Source organism: Meriones unguiculatus, chromosome 8 (genome assembly GCF_030254825.1).
Source record: "Meriones unguiculatus strain TT.TT164.6M chromosome 8, Bangor_MerUng_6.1, whole genome shotgun sequence".
In the NCBI taxonomy this organism is placed as follows: domain Eukaryota; kingdom Metazoa; phylum Chordata; class Mammalia; order Rodentia; family Muridae; genus Meriones; species Meriones unguiculatus.
Window position 1 is genome coordinate 41,544,659 of NC_083356.1, and position 18,550 is coordinate 41,563,208.

Consider the following 18,550-nt stretch of genomic DNA (forward strand, 5'->3'; position numbering starts at 1 on the left):
GTGGTTGCAGTGACAGGGCGAGCAGTATCGCATGGTGCAGATACTCATGGACTGTGACCCACTGTCAGTTGGTTGATGGACAGTGGTTGATGCCATGTGTCCGCTATCATGAATGGCATTGCTGCAGCAAACCCCGGAGGGCAGATGTCTCCTCAGTATCATTGTGATCTCATCCATTCCCCAGGTCAACCCCGTGAGTCAATGGTGGCTCCGTGTGGGTCTTCCAACGACTCTGACGTCACACAGCAAATGGGAGAGCTAGTAAGGGTCAATCTAGATGGCTCCTAGGTTTCTCTTCCCTGTTCCTCTCCTACAGTCTTTCCTCTCCCACCGTGTTAATAAGTGGTGCTACTGCTAAGGGTGGCAGAATTGTCCTACACCTGATCCTAACCAAAGGCAGCGACGTGACTGAATTGTTTTAATTATTATCATTACAGGGAAATTGGCTCTGAAGGGTCCAGTGATCTCCCTTAATAAATTACTGGCCTGGCTGTGCCTAGAGCATAAGTGATGGGCGCATGCCTCTCGCTTTTTGTCACTGAGTACTGTAGCCCAGGGTGACCTCAAAGTTACGGTGTGGCCAAGGCTGGCTTTAAATTCCCAGTACTCCTTTACTGTTTTCCAGGTGCTGGGGTTATAGGCATAAACAACCACATTTGGCCCAATCCAACTTGGTATGTCTTGACTGATTGGGCGCCCGGGCGGTAAAGAACTATTCACACATCCTGCTTTATATTGTAGATGTCAGTGGTAACTCCAGCTAGAAGTAGGCTGGTGCATCTCTGAATGGCCCTGGGTTTCTCCAGAAGCTTCTTATTAGGTTTTGTGGATGAGAAAGAGGGTCGGCCCGGTGTCTGGCTAGACAGATAGCAGTGTGCCTCCATCCTCAATGATCTTCGAAGGTACCTCTATCTGGACAGGTCCCTAGTGGCCTGCCAGAGAGCTCTGAATTACCCTAAACTCTAGTTAAGTACCTAGGCAGGGTATTTCTCTGCAGACTTGATAGAGGAATAGTGACTATAGAGGACTAAATAAAAATAGATCTTTATGGTGTTTTGATGAGCCTGCAGTGGTGGCCTGAGCATCCTCAAGGTAGATTGGTTTTTCTCTCTCTTTCCTCTCTCTCTCTCTCTCTCTCTCCTCTGTTTCTCTCTGTGTCTCTTTCAGTCTCTCTTTCCCCCTCCTTCCTTTTCTTCCTCTCCCCTCCCTCCGTCTTTCCCTCTTGCTTGCCTGTACGTGTAGGTAGGGCAGAGGACATCCTAAGGATCATCTGCCTGCCTTGTTAGAGACAGGGTCTCTCATTGGTTGAGGCTAGACTGGCTGACCAAGAAAGCCCTGGGGATCTGCCTGTTTCTACCTCTTTAGTGCTACTATTACAAGCATATACCACCATGCCCTGAATTATTATGTGAGTTCTGAGGGGTCCAACTCCAGTCCTCCTGCTTGCTTGTTATCTTCCGAGTCCCCTTGGCCTTTGGCTCCCCCCTCCCCCCCCAGACTACATCTTTTGTAGTTCAGGCTAGTCTTGAATTTGCTAAGTAACCAAGGCTGGCCTTTAACTCCAAGTGTTGGGATTATGATTGTGGGCTACCAGGACAGGCTCATTTGTTAATACTCAGTTATCTTGTTGGGTCGAAGACACCCCCAAGGGTTCACACACAAGATAAGGGCTATGTGTCAAGAACCATGTCCAGATGTTGGTCGGCATGACTCAGATGTAGCTGCCAAAGGGCTTCTACTGAGAGCCCTGCTGCAGCTTAGCATTTCGTGGGAGCAAATGGCAGAGAAGAGACCAAGCAGGTCCCAGATGCACCAGTGCAGAGCAGCTGGTTGTGAGCTGGCAGCATATGCAAAACAGACTGCAGGGCTAGGGCGGGCTGGTAGGAAATTCATGGTGTAATTGTTGCCAGAACCTCTAATTTAGTCTTAAATTTTTTTTTAATGTAATGACTTTATTGTTTTCATTAAAGTGATACACGACCCTTATAAAAACAAAACAAAACAACATACCATAGAGGAAAGTACAAAGAAAAAAACAATATATTGGTCCAAATTTTAGCTCACAAAAGTAACCCATGTTAATACGACAGCTTTCCATGTAACCTCTGTGCACTTTTTCAGACAGAATTGATAGCTAGAGAAATATATAAATGGGTAATTTTTAGCAAGGTGTTGATTGTTATGCATGTAAGTTTCAAAATAAAAAAAAGCATTTTCCTTTAAGTATTGAAAGGAAGTGACTGAAGAAGTAACTCCAAACAAACAGGTAGATTTACAATAGCTATTTCTTTACTAGGAAAAAAAAAAAGAAAGGTTTTCAGGTGTTTCTTAAGACTCTGTTCTTCACCAGTGGTTATTTTGCCTGCACAGGACATAATTTCATTTGTCATAACAAGGTGTTGGAGGCCTCTGGTATCTCTGTAGTGGGCAGAGCCCAGAGATGCTGCTTGTCATCCTGTGATGTATGAGGCAGCACCACAGCAGAGGTCCACACAGCCAGGGTACTGGGAGTGCCAAGGCTGAGAGACAGCAGTGAGGGTAGGAGAGATGGTTCATGGCGGCCATGAGGAAGGGGATAGCATGGGCTCACTTGGCTGCAGTTTTTAGATACTTTTGGCTTAGCACCTGTAATGAAAGATGCAACGATTAATTTAATTCTGTTTTGTTCCTTTCTTCTCAAGCAACGAAAACAAGAGGTGCATAATGCTATTTTTACCTTGTCAAGGTGCCTACCAACTGTATTCCGTTCTGTGACTGTGACCCCAGCTGAATGAGTCAATGACAAACAGCATATCCCCACTCATGTTTTACTGGTGTCACCTCTTGGTGCCTCCTGCTTCATCTCAGCATATTAGTAATGTGTACGGGGAGGGAGGGCGCAGGCTGCATACCGGTTTGCCCTGGTCAGAACCACACCTACCCCTTTGTGACTTAGTACTGTACTCAGGAGGAGGAGATTCCTTGTGCTGCCTATAGGACACCGTGGGGCTGTGCGGGGGGGGGGGGGGCTTGGAGAAGGGGCTTGTTGTACTTCAACAAGTTCAATACAGAGGGAAGATTATCAGTGTTGGACCTAAGGGCCTCTGGAGGGTTAGAACTGGAGCTGTGTGAGCACTAGGGACAGGCGGCTTGACATAGCCCAGGAGTGGGATGAGTTCCATGCTGGCTCAAGTTCTCGGGAGAACCACCTGTTGCGTAGTGTACACATAGGCCGGAGTTAAACATCAGCTGGGTGGCTATATTTAGGTTATTTTCCAGCCTTGAGATTCTGATAGGCTGATACTGCTTCCCGATAGCCACCTGTCCTAAGGAGGGGTTTCAGTCACCTGCCTCCCTCCTCGCGCTGTGTGGGACAGGGAGAATAGATAGAGCCATGTTGTACGCGCAGGTGACCCAGGAGAGAGCCTTAAATGTCCTGGGTTTTGTTTGTTTATTTGGCTTTTGGTTTTCTGAGACAGAGTTTCTCTGTGTAGCCTTGGCTGTCCTGGAACTCACTCTGTAGATCAGGATGGCCTCCAACTCATAGAGATCCGCCTGCCTCTGCCTCCCAAGTGCTGGGATAAAAGGTGTGTGCTACCACCACCTAGCATTTTCTGTGGTTTTCAGATTTGGACCCACCATGTGCATAATACCAACTCTAAGGTGTAGGCGTTAGATTCTGTGAAACGAGTTCCTCTTGGTGTCTGTGGTCATTTGCAAGATTATAAGGGATAGGGCACATCTGAAACCGTTTCCAGGCTGTTGTCTCTCTGTGTCGTATATATCAAAGGACCCTACAAAGGAAGATCACATCTGCAGATTGTTCCCTGCATGGTTGGAATTGGGTGTTTGGCTCATCCCACTGTGACTGATTGCTGGCTTTGTTCTGTCGTAGGGGAGCTATCCAGTTTGGGAAGATTTCATAAACAAAGCCGGAAAGCTGCAGTCCCAGCTGCGGTAAGTAGACAAACGAATTCCACAGGAAAAGGCGGTGTCCTTAGACAAGACAGAGGGAGGTGGATCAGCACACACGTCTTGGTTAAATTTAGAAGCATCACAGATAGAGAAGCGTGTGGCAGGCTCTGCTTAGAGCAGTACCGATTCATAGTGTCCTACCCCCACCACCCCCTCAGTCCCATGTGAGAAATCAGGCTCCTTTCTGCTCTGTCTCCTGGGAATTTTCAGAGTTGAGTACATAGAGTAATGATGGATCATTTATGTGGCACCCGCTGTGTGCCAGGCATTATGTGAACTTGTCAGAAGTCTCAACCCTACAGGGTTTGAAGCAGTTTTTGGCTGAGTTTCACTGATGAGGAGGCTGAGGCACAGGTGACATCAGTAAGTGACAGAGATATAAACATGAGCAGTCTGGTTCCAGAGGCCAGGTTCTTTCTCGCCCATCTGTACTTCCCACATACAGAGTTTCAGTCTCAGTGTGGACCAGCACACGGTCCCGTTTACATGAAGTATCTAGAAAGATCCAAACAAGTCCTAGTGGTGGTCAGCTGGGCCAGGGGTCTAAAAGGAAACTGACCACAGATGGGTTGACAGGGGTCTTTCCTGAGATGGTGGGACTGTCCCAAATGTTGGGCTGTGATGATGGCTGCGCAATTCTACGTTTGCTAAAAGCCACGGACTCAGACACTTAGAAGTTCATTTTACGCCATGAACGTTATGCCATGAAAAGCTGCTCAAAAAACCGATCTTAAGAACCCCGTGTTGCCCAGTGTGCGTGTTCCATTATCGTTTGCTGTGGTAGACGAAATACCCACATGTCGGAGCGCCATTCTTTTGAAGTCAGTGTCGGAAGAGATATGGGAAGCACAGGACACTTGAAAATTACTGTTAGGATAATTGTCACTAGTGAATTTGGGGTGTGTATGTGACTGGTTGCTTAGAGATGGATGAGAATGGATGAGAGAGTGGAGTGGGAGAGCAGTAGGCAGGGGTGTTCTAGGAAAGAGCCACACAGGTGAGGGACAGATGAAGGAGGGTGAAGTGACATTTCTGAGCCCCTGACAGTTCATGCCAGAGGCTGCTGTTCAGAACTGTTGCCTCCAGGCACACGGCTCCCCTGTGGTGTGAAACTGGGCAGGAGAGCACAGGTTTCCTTCAGCCTTAGTTGTGGGGGATATTTGCAGCCTTGTATGTGACCCCCAAATAGACGTTGGACCCTGGACATGTTCCTTTTCTATTTGTGGGGTCCTTCACAATCTCCCTGCTTTCTGAGCTCGCTGGTCACCTGAAAGCTTTGCCAGCCTCCCCTCATGGAGCTGCCTTGGCGCCCTGGCCCTGTCTCATCCACTGCTCTTACTTAAAGGAGTTTATCATCCCTCTTGTAGGAGGTCTCCCCATGAACTAAAGCATTTACGTTTCCCTTTCTTTTTTCTTGTCCAGCCTCTGATTGTTTGATGGGCTTTCAGTAAGGGCCTGCAGAAAACATTGTTCTCTTTTTCCCTTCTTCTTCTGTGAATGGTGGAGTAATGAGCTCACCGCCTGTCTTGAACATAGAAAGTAAGACTCAAGCAAGACTTGCCTTGCCCCCTGCCTGCCCCTCATCTAGGTCTTCTGAGGCCAGGGGCCATTTCTTTAGCAGTGTTACCACTGCAGAAGCAGCACATCTGTCTTGGGGTGTTTAAGCAGAATCACTCACCCCTTTAGCTTTTGGTGGTTTCTTGTTTGCCCGGTGCTCAAGGAAAGGGCCAAGATGTCCTGCATGATGTGAGAAAGTGCAGTGTGATGGTCATTTAAAAGCAGGGGGCCAGTGCAGGTCTTTCTTAATTTTTCAGAATTGACCAGCATTGTACTTTGCAGTAGAACTCCAGTGACTGTAATGGACAGGACTTGACTGTAGCTGTCTCATAAAATGTGTTTGGTTGGCACTGCGTTGAATGAGAATAAATAAGTCAAGGCAGCTTGTCAGATACTAGTTGTAAGTCAGAATGAGCTGTTTATAAGTCCCAGGATATTTGATAAAGATAACTTTTCCAGTGTTTGCATTTGATGTCAACACTTTAAAAATGTGCTTCAAGTGTGTGTTTGTGTGTGTGTGTGTGTGTGAGAGAGAGAGAGAGAGAGAGAGAGAGAAAGAGAGAGAGAGAGAGACTTTAAAATTGAGCAGAATGTATTCTTGATCTATCAGAAACTTGAAATTTGGCTTTAAGGGACCATATTCAGAACCTTTTGTTCCATAGACACTGTTGCTGTATTTAAGACATACCGTTTCTGTTGCTACATTCTGAACTCTGTTCTCCAGTCCTTATTCTTCCTGTAGTGACTTTGCCTTCTTAGGAAGGCTCAGTAGAGACTAGAGTCATGTCATGAATACTTGAAGAATGCATCGGTCTCTGAGTTTGGTTTGAAGTCCTTGTGTGATAGGGGACTTCTGTTTTGTCACAGAGCAGCCTGGGCTGTTGTTTGTTTCCCCAGTTCATGATAGTGTAGGCCACAGAGTGCCCAGTGCATCCATCTGGTACAGCTTAAGGGCATGGGTCAGAATTCAAGAAAATTCCTTAGGCATGAAATGAGCCTTAATTCTTCCCATTGTTGCTTTTAGGACTTCAGAAGACGCAGTTGAAAGAGCATCCCGAGGCTGAACAAAACGGAACAAATGAAACCAAAAACCCAATCTTAGTCTCATGATAGTTGGGATTTAGGGAGAAAAATTGTACCTAGCTAGCCCGCTGTGCTACAGTGGGTTAAGCTGAGGCATCAGTCACTGGTATGAACTAGTGATCTCTAAAATCTCTTTTGGTCTCAGTTTTCCTTTTTTGGCAGTGAATTGCTGAACTTTCTGCTCTCCCAAGATTTGGCTCCCTGCCAGTTCACGTGTGCATATATGATTTTCCCATTCCAAAGCTGATGTCACCTGTGCCATCTATACTTTTAGTGATAATTTCTTCCTTGAGGATAGAAACATCTCCTTTTCATTTCTTTGCAAAATGATGCTTGGTAGTTTACACAGTTGGACTGTTACTGGGGTTGAGTGCTAGGGAAAAAACCCCACTATCTACTGCTGGATTGTTTTCTCTGGAAGGTTCTGTTCACTGTGTAGCAGCGGTTTTAGCCCAAGAGCTGTGATGAATCTGCCAGTGAGACATTCCTCATGCTTTTGTTATCTGTTTGCATTTTAGGACAACAGTAGTAGCAGCAGCTGCCTTCTTGGACGCCTTTCAGAAAGTGGCTGACATGGCCACCAACACACGTGGTGAGCAGATGGAAGGCTGCCTTCCAGCACTGACTGAATCCTGCACGTGGGCCCTCCCCCTGGGTGGCTTCTCGAGAAGATACGGCTTTAGTTATCAGAGCCTGGCTGACTCATAGTTTTCATGTATTTTTAACTCTGTGGGGTTTCACATATTAGAATTTGTAACTAGTTCTCCAGATAGGGAAGCACATGGGAAGACTAGACAAGAAAGGGAGTCCCTGTTCTTGATGAGGTGGCCTGCCGTGGGCATGGTTACTGGAGTTACTTCTCCGTACAGAGCCTCCAGCGGCACCTGTGGCCATGCTCTGTCCCCTCCAGCACTCCTTACCCTATGCTCCTCCATGTTCCCTTGTGGAATGTGAAGTCCTAGAGATGATTCCCTAGCTACCGTCTGGGTTCTCATCAAACGAGGAATCATTTTACGACAGGCAGAGCGTCCCGGGTGCCAGTTCCATCTCTGTGTCCCTAGTCTTCGGCTGTTGAGCCCATGAACAAAAGACTGATGTAGTCCTGATAGTACCTCACAAGACAGAGCGTCCAGAGCCCAATTCATATTTCAAATTTGTTTTTGAAAGCAGTGATCAGAAGGTGAAATCTTTTGAAAAGATTTAATGGTTTCAGAGGGAGGATAACATGTGAGAGGCACCAGGAGAAAGTGGATACTTTCAGGTCTACCTTCAGGCAAGGGTGTCCCCCTCTCAGTTTCCTGCAGCCACTCTCTTGTGCCTCTTCCTTGCCTGGTCATTCTGGGCTCCATCATTGCATGCGTGGCAGAGTATCTGCTCTCTCACTGTCCTGGTGGCATTGGGAACTTTGGGTATTTAGGGTGATGGCAGGGGTTGTTCCCAGTAGCTTCAGTAGCCCATAGCCATCCACTGTAGGCAACTAATTAAATCAAACAGATTGAAATTCCAGCTTCGTTTATTTCAGGGCTGTCATGAGACCATAAGAATCAATGTTTCCCCCTTGTCCCCAAGGAGCACACAGTTTGAACTGAGTAGGGACACCGAGATGTGCAAATAAAGAATGCCAGCGCAGAGATAATAGATGTGTGGTACGGTAATAGCTGAAGCACAGAGTGCCAGGGGAATATAGGAAAGTGAGCAATTAACCCCGTTCAGGGAATCAGGGACATGGTCCCAGGGGAGGTAGCATTTTTCCTGCTCTCTGGGATGCCAGCAGTATTGCAAAAGTTTTCACGGAAATACGACAGTGACATCAGCATCGAACCCCCTTTATCTGGTCTTTCTGTGTAGTGTGTGTGTGTGGGGGGGGGTCATAACCTAGATGCATTTCAAATGCGTTTGAAATGATTACCTAACTTACATGTACCTGTTGCAGAAACTTGGGGAACTTCGACTCTAAAGAACTTAACATGAGAACCATTATTGGCTGCTGTGGCGCGGGACTATCTATCCACGCTGTATTTCCTTCTCACCTCAGCCGGATCTGGAATTGTCAGTCACTGTGATATCTTTCCGTAGCTGTCAGTCATACATACTTTATTTGCTTTGTGTGTGTGCTACGGTGTGTGTGGTAGCGGTCAGAAGACAGCTTGCAGGGGTTGGTTCTCTGTTTCTAGCCTGTGGGTTCAGGCTCAAACTCAGATCTTCATTCTTGAGAGTAGGTGAGCCCCCTTTTCTTTTCTTTTTTCTTGAGACTCAGTCTTATGTAACCAAGGGCTGCTCTTGAGCCTGTTTTGTAGCTGAGGGTGACCTGCTTCCACCTTCTGGGTGCTGGGATTACAGGTGTGAGCCATCCTGCCCAGCAAGGGGCTGCATTCCTGAGGCTGTAGGATCCAGAATATATTTTTAGATTTTACTGTTAAATTACTGGGTGGATCATAAAAGAGCGACTGGAAGGGTGACCCTGATTGTCTGTGATTTCCTGTGGTAAGAACCTGAGTTTTTGAAGAGGCTGCTTTCAGGGTGCTTCTTGGTGGGAAATTGGAGGGCCTGGAAATTCTCAGGCTTCCAGGGGAGGGAAAACAGCAATTGTTTTTTGGAAAAGAAACAGGAAGAGGCTCTTTGTGGAGGTAATGGGTTAGAGCCTGGGCTTTGGGGACGATGTCTGTGACTATAGGTTTGTATGTCACTGTGAGCAGACTCCTGTGTGACATATCTTTAAGCCATTTGTTTTCAGGTCACTGTGGCAGCATAGTTTGTCTAGAATTAAAATGCACAGTTACTTTCTTCCATTAGACGTGGAAGAATATGTGTCTGACAGGAGACGTTTCCATGGTGATAAGAAACTTGGAAGTAGTTCTTATGTCAGCAGTTTAATTTTTAGTTTAGTTTTTTTTTTTATTTTTTTTTATAGTTTTTTTTTTTAAAGGGAAACTTAACTAACTCTTTACAGAAAAAAAAAATTAAAAACCACATTTAACGTCTCCCCTCATGGAGATTAGGTTTAGCGTTCTTTATCAATATTTTTTTATCCCTCCCCAGGAGAAATAAAAAAAAGGCTAGCTTTATGTCAGCATGCATGTGGTTCTGTGTGAGCTTTCTCAGATGTCTGCTTCCAGGAAACATGTATTGATCCCATGCTTTTACTCCACACTATGGTACCCTTGCCATTCCTTGCCAGCACCCGTAGATCCAGCTTGTTCTTCCTAGTAGACAAATGCAATTCTAGTGCCAGGATAGAGCAAGTTCTAATTATTATACTTTGTGTGGCTTTGTGTCTCCCCAAGTTATTTGCTGTTACAGGGTATGCTGCAGTGAATGCCTGTATCTCTGTGGATGTCTGTTTTTCGTGTGAAGTGTATGTATTTGTGTGTGTGTGTGTGTGTGTGTGTGTGTGTGTGTGTGTGGGTGTGTGTGTGCGCTTTCTCGTGCACAGGTGCACATGTATGTGTGGAAGCCACAGGTTGATGCTGGATGTTTTCCTCCATTGCTCTTCATCTTATTTTTGTGCGTGTGTAGTATGTGTGGACACATTCCTGTGTGTAGGTGTGTCTCTGGGTGTACAGGTGCATGAGGCTCAGAGGTCGATGCTAGGTGTCTCACCCCTCTGCACCTTATTTCTTGAGGATCTCTCGCTGACCCTGGATCCCATCATTTCAGCCTGGCCGTCTTCGCCTGTCCTCCAGCTCTGGATTACAGGTGCCCGCCGCCGCACTCAGCTTGAATGTGGTTGCTGGTTATCCAGACTCAGGTCTTCATGGTTGTGCAGTGGCACCGCCTCTCCAGCCGGGTGACCTCTTCTTAGTGGTACCTATGTCACCAAGGAGAGAATGAATCAGTAGAAGGCTGTTCACATGTTTCAGTGCTATTCACTCGGCCAAAAGAGTATCCTGGCCTAGTTTTTTTTTTTTTTTTTTGCTTGGAGGCTTTAGATGTTGTATTTTAGAATTTCCCTACTTAGAAATTGGTAAAAGAGAATTACTACTGCTCCCCTCCCATCTTGTTTTCCTCTTTGTCCTTCCTTCCTCTCTCCTCCTCTACCCTCTTCTCTTCCCTCCCCCCTCCATGTCTTTCCCTTCTTCCCTCCATCCCTCTTCTTCAGTTTTTTGAGGTGCAGAGTCTATGCTGTTTGCTGCCGCCATACTGTGCTGTAGCTCGGCAGAGCGCTGTATTCCTGTCCATCTTAGAACCATTAGCCTTTCCCCATCTTCCTTCCTTGCTACCCTCCCAGCCTCCGATAGTCCCCATTCTGTGTTCAGTTTCTCCAAGACTGTAGAGTCCACAGGAGTATGATCACTGGATGCTTCTGTTCCTGATGAGTTCATTGTGGGTGATTTTCATTTCCCTCCATATTGTGTTTAGTGTTCCCTTTTACAGTAGATAGGGCCCCCACTGAATATCTGTACCGTATTTCTTATGCGTCAGGTGACCGTCTCCATTTCTTGGTTGTTGAGAACAGTAGTGCTATAAACAGTTGCAGATGTGCCTTCCTCCCCTTTAATTGTGTCATTTCCTTCCCTTTAATTCCTTTCCTTGCTAGATCATGTGCTAGCTATGTGTTCAATTTTTTCAGGAACCTCTGGGGTCCTCCAAGTGACTATGCTAATTTAAGTTCCTACATATTCAGAAAGAGTTCTCTTTCCCCATATCTCTGTCAGCGCTTGTGTTTTTGTTTTTTTTTTTTTTTTTTTTTTGTCTGTCTGCCTGTCTGCCTCTCTTTCTTTCTTTTTTTTTTTTTTAGGGGTTTTTAAGACAGGGTTTCATTGTATAGCCCAGGGTAACCTAAAACTCTCACTGTAGATCAGGCTGGCCTTGAACTCAGATCCTCCTGTTTCTGCCTCCCGAGTGCTGGGATTTGCAGTGTGTGCCACCACCACTTGGCTTGTCCTTTGTGTTTTCAGTAGTGGCCATTTCACTGAGCTGAGCCATGGTGTGTCCTTGTTATACTCTGCATTTCCAGGGAGCATCTCTGCGGGTCTCACACGCTTGCGGCCATTTGCAGACATTAACTGTAAAAGGACATCTCTACTGGGCCGGTGTCCAGAATTTCAAGATCATTTTAACTAGGTTTCTGGTTCCAAAATAATAACATTTTGTGTTATTTTTCAAAGGAAACAGCTCTGAAAGATTTTTTTTGTCATTTTCACGAAATCTTTAGCATGAATTATTAGCAAAATATACTTAAGAAATTTTTTTTTACAGGTGGTTACTATGATCAATTCCATCTATTCATAATACATGCATCTTTTATAGAATATTGAAATCTGAACTTTATTTTGATCTTGTTTTTCTAAATAAACTCATATAACTTGGCTATTTTCATGTATATATTGAATAATAATGAAATGATAATGGAATTTGACTTTATTTGTACTAGGCACAATTCTATATGTTTAGTTTATACTCTGGAATTAACATCTCATTGATGTAAAATAAGAAAACATACTCTTTTCTCTGGATTCACTGGCCACAAAAAATTTAGTTTGTAGGTATTAACTACACATACCATCTCAGAGATTATGGCTGTCTCTAGAGTTGAGAAATGTTTGAGTTGGGGGGCATGTATTTGTCTCAGTCAGTTACTGAAGACTGAGGAAAGTAAAGGGAGTAAAGAAAAGGCTTCTGCAGCGGGGCCTGTGCTGGCGAGACATCTGGACACCTGTAGCGCTGTCTGAGCCGGGTGCCCACTGCGTGCAGCCCCCCTCCCTCAGCACTGGCCCTCTGTGGCCACAGCACTGTTTGCTTAGATCAGCAAGGGCCTTTGAAGAGCACAGTGCTGTGCGACTTTCAGTTTTGCATGTTTGTGTGCCTCTGTAATTACTTTCAAATCTTTGAAAACCCATCCTGGAGCCTGTGCAGATGGTGACATGCCAACTTTATTCCAAGGAGATCAAAGTTCCTGGAAGGAAAGAAACAGGTTCCAGGCAGACCAGATCATGTTTAAAAGTGAGCATGGCTTTAATATTGAGAATTGTGATTGCTTTATCACAATTTGGCTATATCCTTTGGCTGTATCCTGTGGGCTGGACTCTGCGCTCAGTAGTTTGCATGTAGAGTTGCCTCTTCTTTGTTTTTGGGGATCCTTTCTAAGACCCACATTAGATGCCTGGTGTGTATGCTTTCTCATCTGTATATATTACGTACATAACGTACATACATGCATGATTATGACAAGGTTTATTGTGGTCATTGGGCATAGTGAGATTACTAACATCTCATAATGAGAACAATTGCAATGATGCTCCAATAAAAGTTATTTAAAACTTACAAATTGTTTGTTTCTAGACTTTCCCATTTAATGTTTTTTGTATTGTGGTTGATTGGCTAATAAGTAAAACTGGGTAAGAGCACCAGTGTCTTTTTGTCCTCACAACACTGTGTGTTGTAACTTTCACGGGACAGAGTCAACACAGGCAGTGTCAGACACTGACGCAGGTCATGTGGCCAGTGAACTGGTGCCCTCCTAGAACCTACACCTGAGCCAGTAAGTTAGGCTTTCTTATGGAAGGAACTTCTGGCCTTAGCATGTGTTATATTTGGCTTTAAACTGACTTCATCTCAAAGGCACTAAAAGCCCCAGTCCATGCTAAAACAGAGTAGCACCCTGGTGTGGAGCTGGGTTTGACTTCTGGCTATTCTAGCTGTGTAACCCTGAGTTTTAATTTTCTCATGTACAAAGAGCTGGGGGAAGGTGTCCCAATATAAGACCAGCAAACCCTCTTTCTCTCATAATCCATGCTGCATAAGTCTTGTTAAATTGATTAAATATGAATGAAGTTGGATGGTGTAAATTTCCCTTTCTAATTTATCTTCAGAACTTTTACTTTGACTCAGGGAAGAAAGGAATAAAGGAAGCAGCATTAGTCAGAAGAAAATGGAGGATAAGAGCAAGAAAAGGAAAAAGAAAAGAAAAGAAAAAAAGAAAAGAACACTGGAACCATGCCTGGTATGGTGGTGCAGGCCTTTAATCCTCAGGGAGGTAGAGGTAGAGGCAGGTGGATCTCTGTGAGTTCAAGGCCAGCCTGGTCTACAAAGTGAGTCCACAACAGCCAAAGCTACACAGAGAAACCCTGTCTCAAAAGAAAGAAAAGTGGATGCCAGGGATGGACATTTGGGCTGGCTTGAGTTGTGGGGATCTTACAGTTGGAGTTGTGGGTGGTGGAGACAGAGCAGGAACCAGAGCCTGTCAGGTATACACTTTAATCAGTGAGCCTAGGCCTCCTAGGCAGGGAGGAAAAATCTTTGTGGCTTAGATTTGATAAAGCAAGCTTGCTCCTCTAGAACGCCTCGAGTGACTCTAGTGCACGATGCATATTTTTAGGGTGTGTTTTTTGCTAAATGTCCCCTTCTGCACGTCATGGGCATGAATCGTCATCACTGAAGTTATTTGTGTTCAGATGTGGCGAACAATTAGATGGGACTCTGGAATCCATTTTAAAGCTTCCCAGGAGACTTGGCTTCCTGGTGAGGTTCATTTATGCTGTCCCACGAGGCCTCTTGCCATCTGCTCACAACCACCTGTTGCATGGCGTCTCCACCCACAGAGAAGCTCCTCCTCCTAGACCATAATGACCTTTGGTCCCCATGCTTGTGCTTGTGCATGTACATCCTCCCAGGCACCCCCTGTGCTGAAGACCCTCCATGATCCAACTGAATCCTACTGCCTATGAAGCCTTCATCTCTCATGCAGGGACACTCAGGGGCACTTGTTGCTGTTGGAGCCTTGCTGTCGCCACTGTCCACACAGACTGTAAAAGGTGCCAGCTTAATACCTGTGTTGTGTACCTTTTTGTGCCCTGAGTCCCAAATGGTCATTTATGAATTGCTGACACTGTTGAACAAACGCGTGATTGTACACAGCGGCTCTCCAGTTCAGAGGGCTTTGGTGGATCCTGGTGAGGAGGCTGGATTCCTTTGGGTTCAGGAGCCTACTGCGTTGGACGTCTGGACAGAGTGCGCTTGACAGTTCAGAATGTGAATGTTGGTGACCCCTCTTTGGGGGTTCCAGTGTGTCTTCATGTGTCACTGTAGCTGGAAGTCCCAGGCCCCATGATGAGGTCATGGTGCAGGGGTGGGGTGGGAGTGGGGTTGGGGGAGAAGGTGGCCACCTGCACTTGGCCTGGTAGGGGGAAGGGAATCTTCCCTTGCTGGGCAGATGGTGCCAGGAAATTTCCAAGCTTCAGCCAAGCTGCCCTTGTTTGCCCCAGAGTTGTAATTTAACCAGATTGTTCAATTGAGATTTCAGTAGCCTTTAACTTCTGAATGACTTTAGTCTTGGACTCTAGAACTTTCTTTTATGTAATTAGAGCCATATGACTGCTACCTACAAAGCACTTTAGAGTCTCAAACTGAAAAAAAAAAAATTAATTAAAAAAATAAAAAGGTTCTTCTTGAAGGCTCAGCTGAATGTTAAAACAAAACAAAACAAAACAAAACAAAACAAAAAAACCCTCTGGAAATAACTACCTTAAAGGAATTTGATCACATTCATTCATTAAACTTAAAACTGCTTTCTGACAGCCTGTGGCTCAACCCACGGCTAGTGTTGGAAGCTGGCTTTGTTCTTCTGGGCCACTTCTTTATCCTTGGTTACTTTCAGGCACGGGAGAGACCCCTGGAGAATTTGAGAAACAGGTTTGATGCTAGTTTCTCCTTACAAGCCTCACTTAGCCATTCAGAAAACTCAAGGTTAGCATATTGTTTGTTTGTTTGTTTTCCAAGTGGTCATATTCCAGCCAAGGCTGAAGATGTAGCATGAAAATACAAGAAGGAGGGCTTTAATGTAGAACGTGCCTTAAGAAGCAGAGGAGAGAGTGGTTTGTTTTCCTTGCAGTCCTCACGTGTCTGTTTCAGGCTCTGGAGCCTTGGTTTCCTAGAGTGCGGGACATCGTTGTTGTCTGGGGAATAGTTGTTGATTTGCTGAAGCATTTAGGACATGCTGCTCTCCACAGTTTGCTCACAGAGAGGGACGGGTTAGCTCAGTGGCTGAAGTCTCTAATGGGAGGGAGGAGGTGTGTTAGCCTCTGTGTGCATGCCTGCATGTGAGCATGTGTGTGACTGAAGATGCTTTGGAAAACACTATTGAGTTTGGTTTTGCTGTTTTAAACTTGACCTCTCAGTTTTGACTCACATGAGTTATACTCAGGAAACCTTGTCTCCAGTAGTTTTGCTTTGAAATGTCTCATTGCTGTATTGTACGTGGGTGTGAGGCAGAAGAACAAAGCTATTAAAAAAATAAGAATTTTCATGCAGAATTCAGTGAAAGAGGAAATGGGTTGAGCAAAGTCAGCATTTTTTTGTTGTTGTTGTTGTTATTCTTTGTTTGTTTGTTTGGCTTTGCTTTCAATTGCTGTTCCCTATGCTAGGACATGGGGACCAATGTCACTGTAGTAGCTGAAATGTGCAAACTGGCCTCTTAGTCTAAGCAGGCTCATTCTGTGCAGTAGGATTTCTTTGATGGTAAAAACAGTGTGTGTGTGTATGACTGTTCAATATGGTAGTCACTGACTGCTGTAGACAGTATGTCTGAAGAACTAATTTTGTTGGGTTTTGATTTTTTTTCTTCTGTTTTGTTTCTGAAGATGGGTTTTCTCTGTGTAGCTGTAGCTGTCCTGGAACTGCCTCCTCTGCTGGCTTTCAAGGTGTGCACCTCATGTCTACATGAGTTATTGAATTTTCTTTTCTTTTTCTTTTTCCTTGTTTGTTTTTTGAGACAGGATTTCTGTAGGTAGCCTTGGCTGTCCTAGACTGGCTTTGTAGACCAGGCTGACTTCAAACTCACAGTGATTTGCCTGCCTCTGCCTCCCAAGTGCTGGGATTAAAGGTATGCACACCCATGTCCTGAAGGAGGGAACTGATGACTACAGCTTGTTTGCTAGCTTCCACACTTGTGCCAGGCCCAATACACAAGCCAACAAATACATGTAATAAAAAAACTCAGTGAGCTTTAAACAGCCGCATGACCTAGCAGCTCCCGTGATGCAGCAGGCGTTGTGAGGGTACGCCGGGACTGCCGAGGAGGCTCGTTTGGCTTTTACAGTGCCTCTGTAATGTGTCGGGAGCCGTCTGGTGGATGCCATCTTCTGTTAGAGTTACTGGGAGTTTACTGTGTAGCTCGATCTGTTAGATGCCAAGGTCAGTTAGAGCCTTCGATTCTCAGGCATTCAGTGAGTTAGATTCGGATAACCATGTGGGCAGTGGGGGACTAGAGAGAGAGGTTCATATAAACAGTGGTTCCTAATGTACCCCACCTCTCTGTCTTACTGTCACTCTGAGACAGGGTCTTACTATGTAGTCTAACCCCAGCTAGCCAAGATCTAACTATGAAGACCTTCCTGCCTCTGCTCTCTAAATACTGGGATTATGGGCATGTAACATCATACTTGGTTCCCCCTCTCCCCGTTTTCCCCCTGAGACAGGGGTTTTCTGTATCCCTGGATGTCCTGGAACTCACTCTGTAGACCAGGCTGCCTGCCTCAAACTCAGACATCCTCTTGCCTCTGCCCTCCAAGTCCTGGGATTAAAGGTGTGTACCACCACGCCTTCCATTCATGTGTTGAGGAATACAGTTTTACTCTGTTAAAATACAGGCTGAGCATCTATCGCTGCTTTGTGAATCTGGAATCCAAAATACCCTAAAACCTTTTTGAGTGAATATGATACCACAACGGGAAATACCATACTACAGAAATTTATTGCATGCTCAAGATTATTAAAAATAACATATAAAATTGCCTCAAAACCATGTTTAGATAGGCTGTATATGAAACAAATGAGTATTGTATTTAGACTTGTGGTCCTGTCTCCAAAGCTTAGGAAAAAAAATCAGCAACTTCAAATACTTTGGCTCCATGTATTCCAGTCGGTCAGTGGAAACTGGGGACAGTCATACATGGGTGAGGATCATGCTTAGGGAGAGAAGTGCCCCAGACTGCGTGCAGATGCAGGAAGTGAGGAAGGCCCAGCTTCTGAGCAGGTTAGCTTTGACCTGCTGTCCATCCTGGGTATGTGAAGAGGATTTCATGACCCAGAGGAGGGTGGTTTCTGTGAGATGGTTTATCTAGAGTAGGGAATCGTGCAGTGCATCCACGATACCGAGCTCTTTGGAAATGTCCTGCAGTCACTCTCTTTGAGTGGAAACTGTTTGGGAGGCAGGCACGCCTTCACATCTGTATGTGTTGGCTGCTCATAACTATGGCTGAGTCACAGGAACACGAAGAGTGACTTCAGGGCTGGGTCATACCAGACCAACAGCCCCTTGTCTAGCCTCTCATCCTTTTAATGTGATTTGTTGCCGGTTGTCAGATGAAAGAACGGGAGCTTCGGACTTGGACTTAGAGCCTTGTCTAAAACGCCGAACTCAGACCTCTTGCAGGTTGGCCGGCTTTCATCCCCAGCCAGTTTTTACTGTGCTGACAGCTTGTCCTGTCCCGACCTGGGAGAGAGCTGCAGTGGCTTCACAAACCTTTGTCTGACCGCCCTCACACCATCCTTACTTTCTGCGTGTGTATACATACACATGTGTATATTTATATGCACTCATGTGCACATTTTTATAGTAGGTATTGCTGTAGTCTCAGTTAAATAAAAGTGAGTAAAGAATGTCTCTCTATAAAGAATATAAAGGTCTATAGAGGTTGTTGCTAATTATTATCATAGCTAAAACCTATGGCCATTAATAAGTAAGCACAGACAGACTCAGGATAAATTCCACAGCTCCTAAGCCCTCCTATCCAAACGCTTTTGAGCTGAGACTGCAGTCTGCCGTTGTACCAGGCTCTGTGTCACCCCTACAGGTGCACTGCCCTGTTGGGTTCCTGTATTTGATGTGTTCCCACAGTTTCTGGAGCCATTTTGACTTCTCAGAATGGTACAGTAAGTCATGTGCATTTGGCTTAGGACCCGCAAGCTTTAAGACATGGCCTGTGAATGGAAAGCTATCTTTTTTTCTTACTTTCTG

The 18,550-nt window shown here is 45.3% G+C and overlaps 1 protein-coding gene across 18 annotated transcripts in view; it reads left to right on the forward strand.

Annotated features, from left to right (window-relative positions):
• The window catches only part of Mtss1 (MTSS I-BAR domain containing 1), a 143,999-nt gene that overhangs the window by 19,866 nt on the left and 105,583 nt on the right, over positions 1-18,550 (forward strand). For all 18 annotated transcript variants that reach the window (XM_060389372.1, XM_060389375.1, XM_021643717.2 and 15 more), the window contains exons 2-3: positions 3,875-3,936; positions 7,113-7,186. In XM_060389372.1, coding sequence (XP_060245355.1) covers positions 3,875-3,936; positions 7,113-7,186 — 136 coding nt within the window. The remainder of the gene's footprint in view (positions 1-3,874; positions 3,937-7,112; positions 7,187-18,550) is intronic.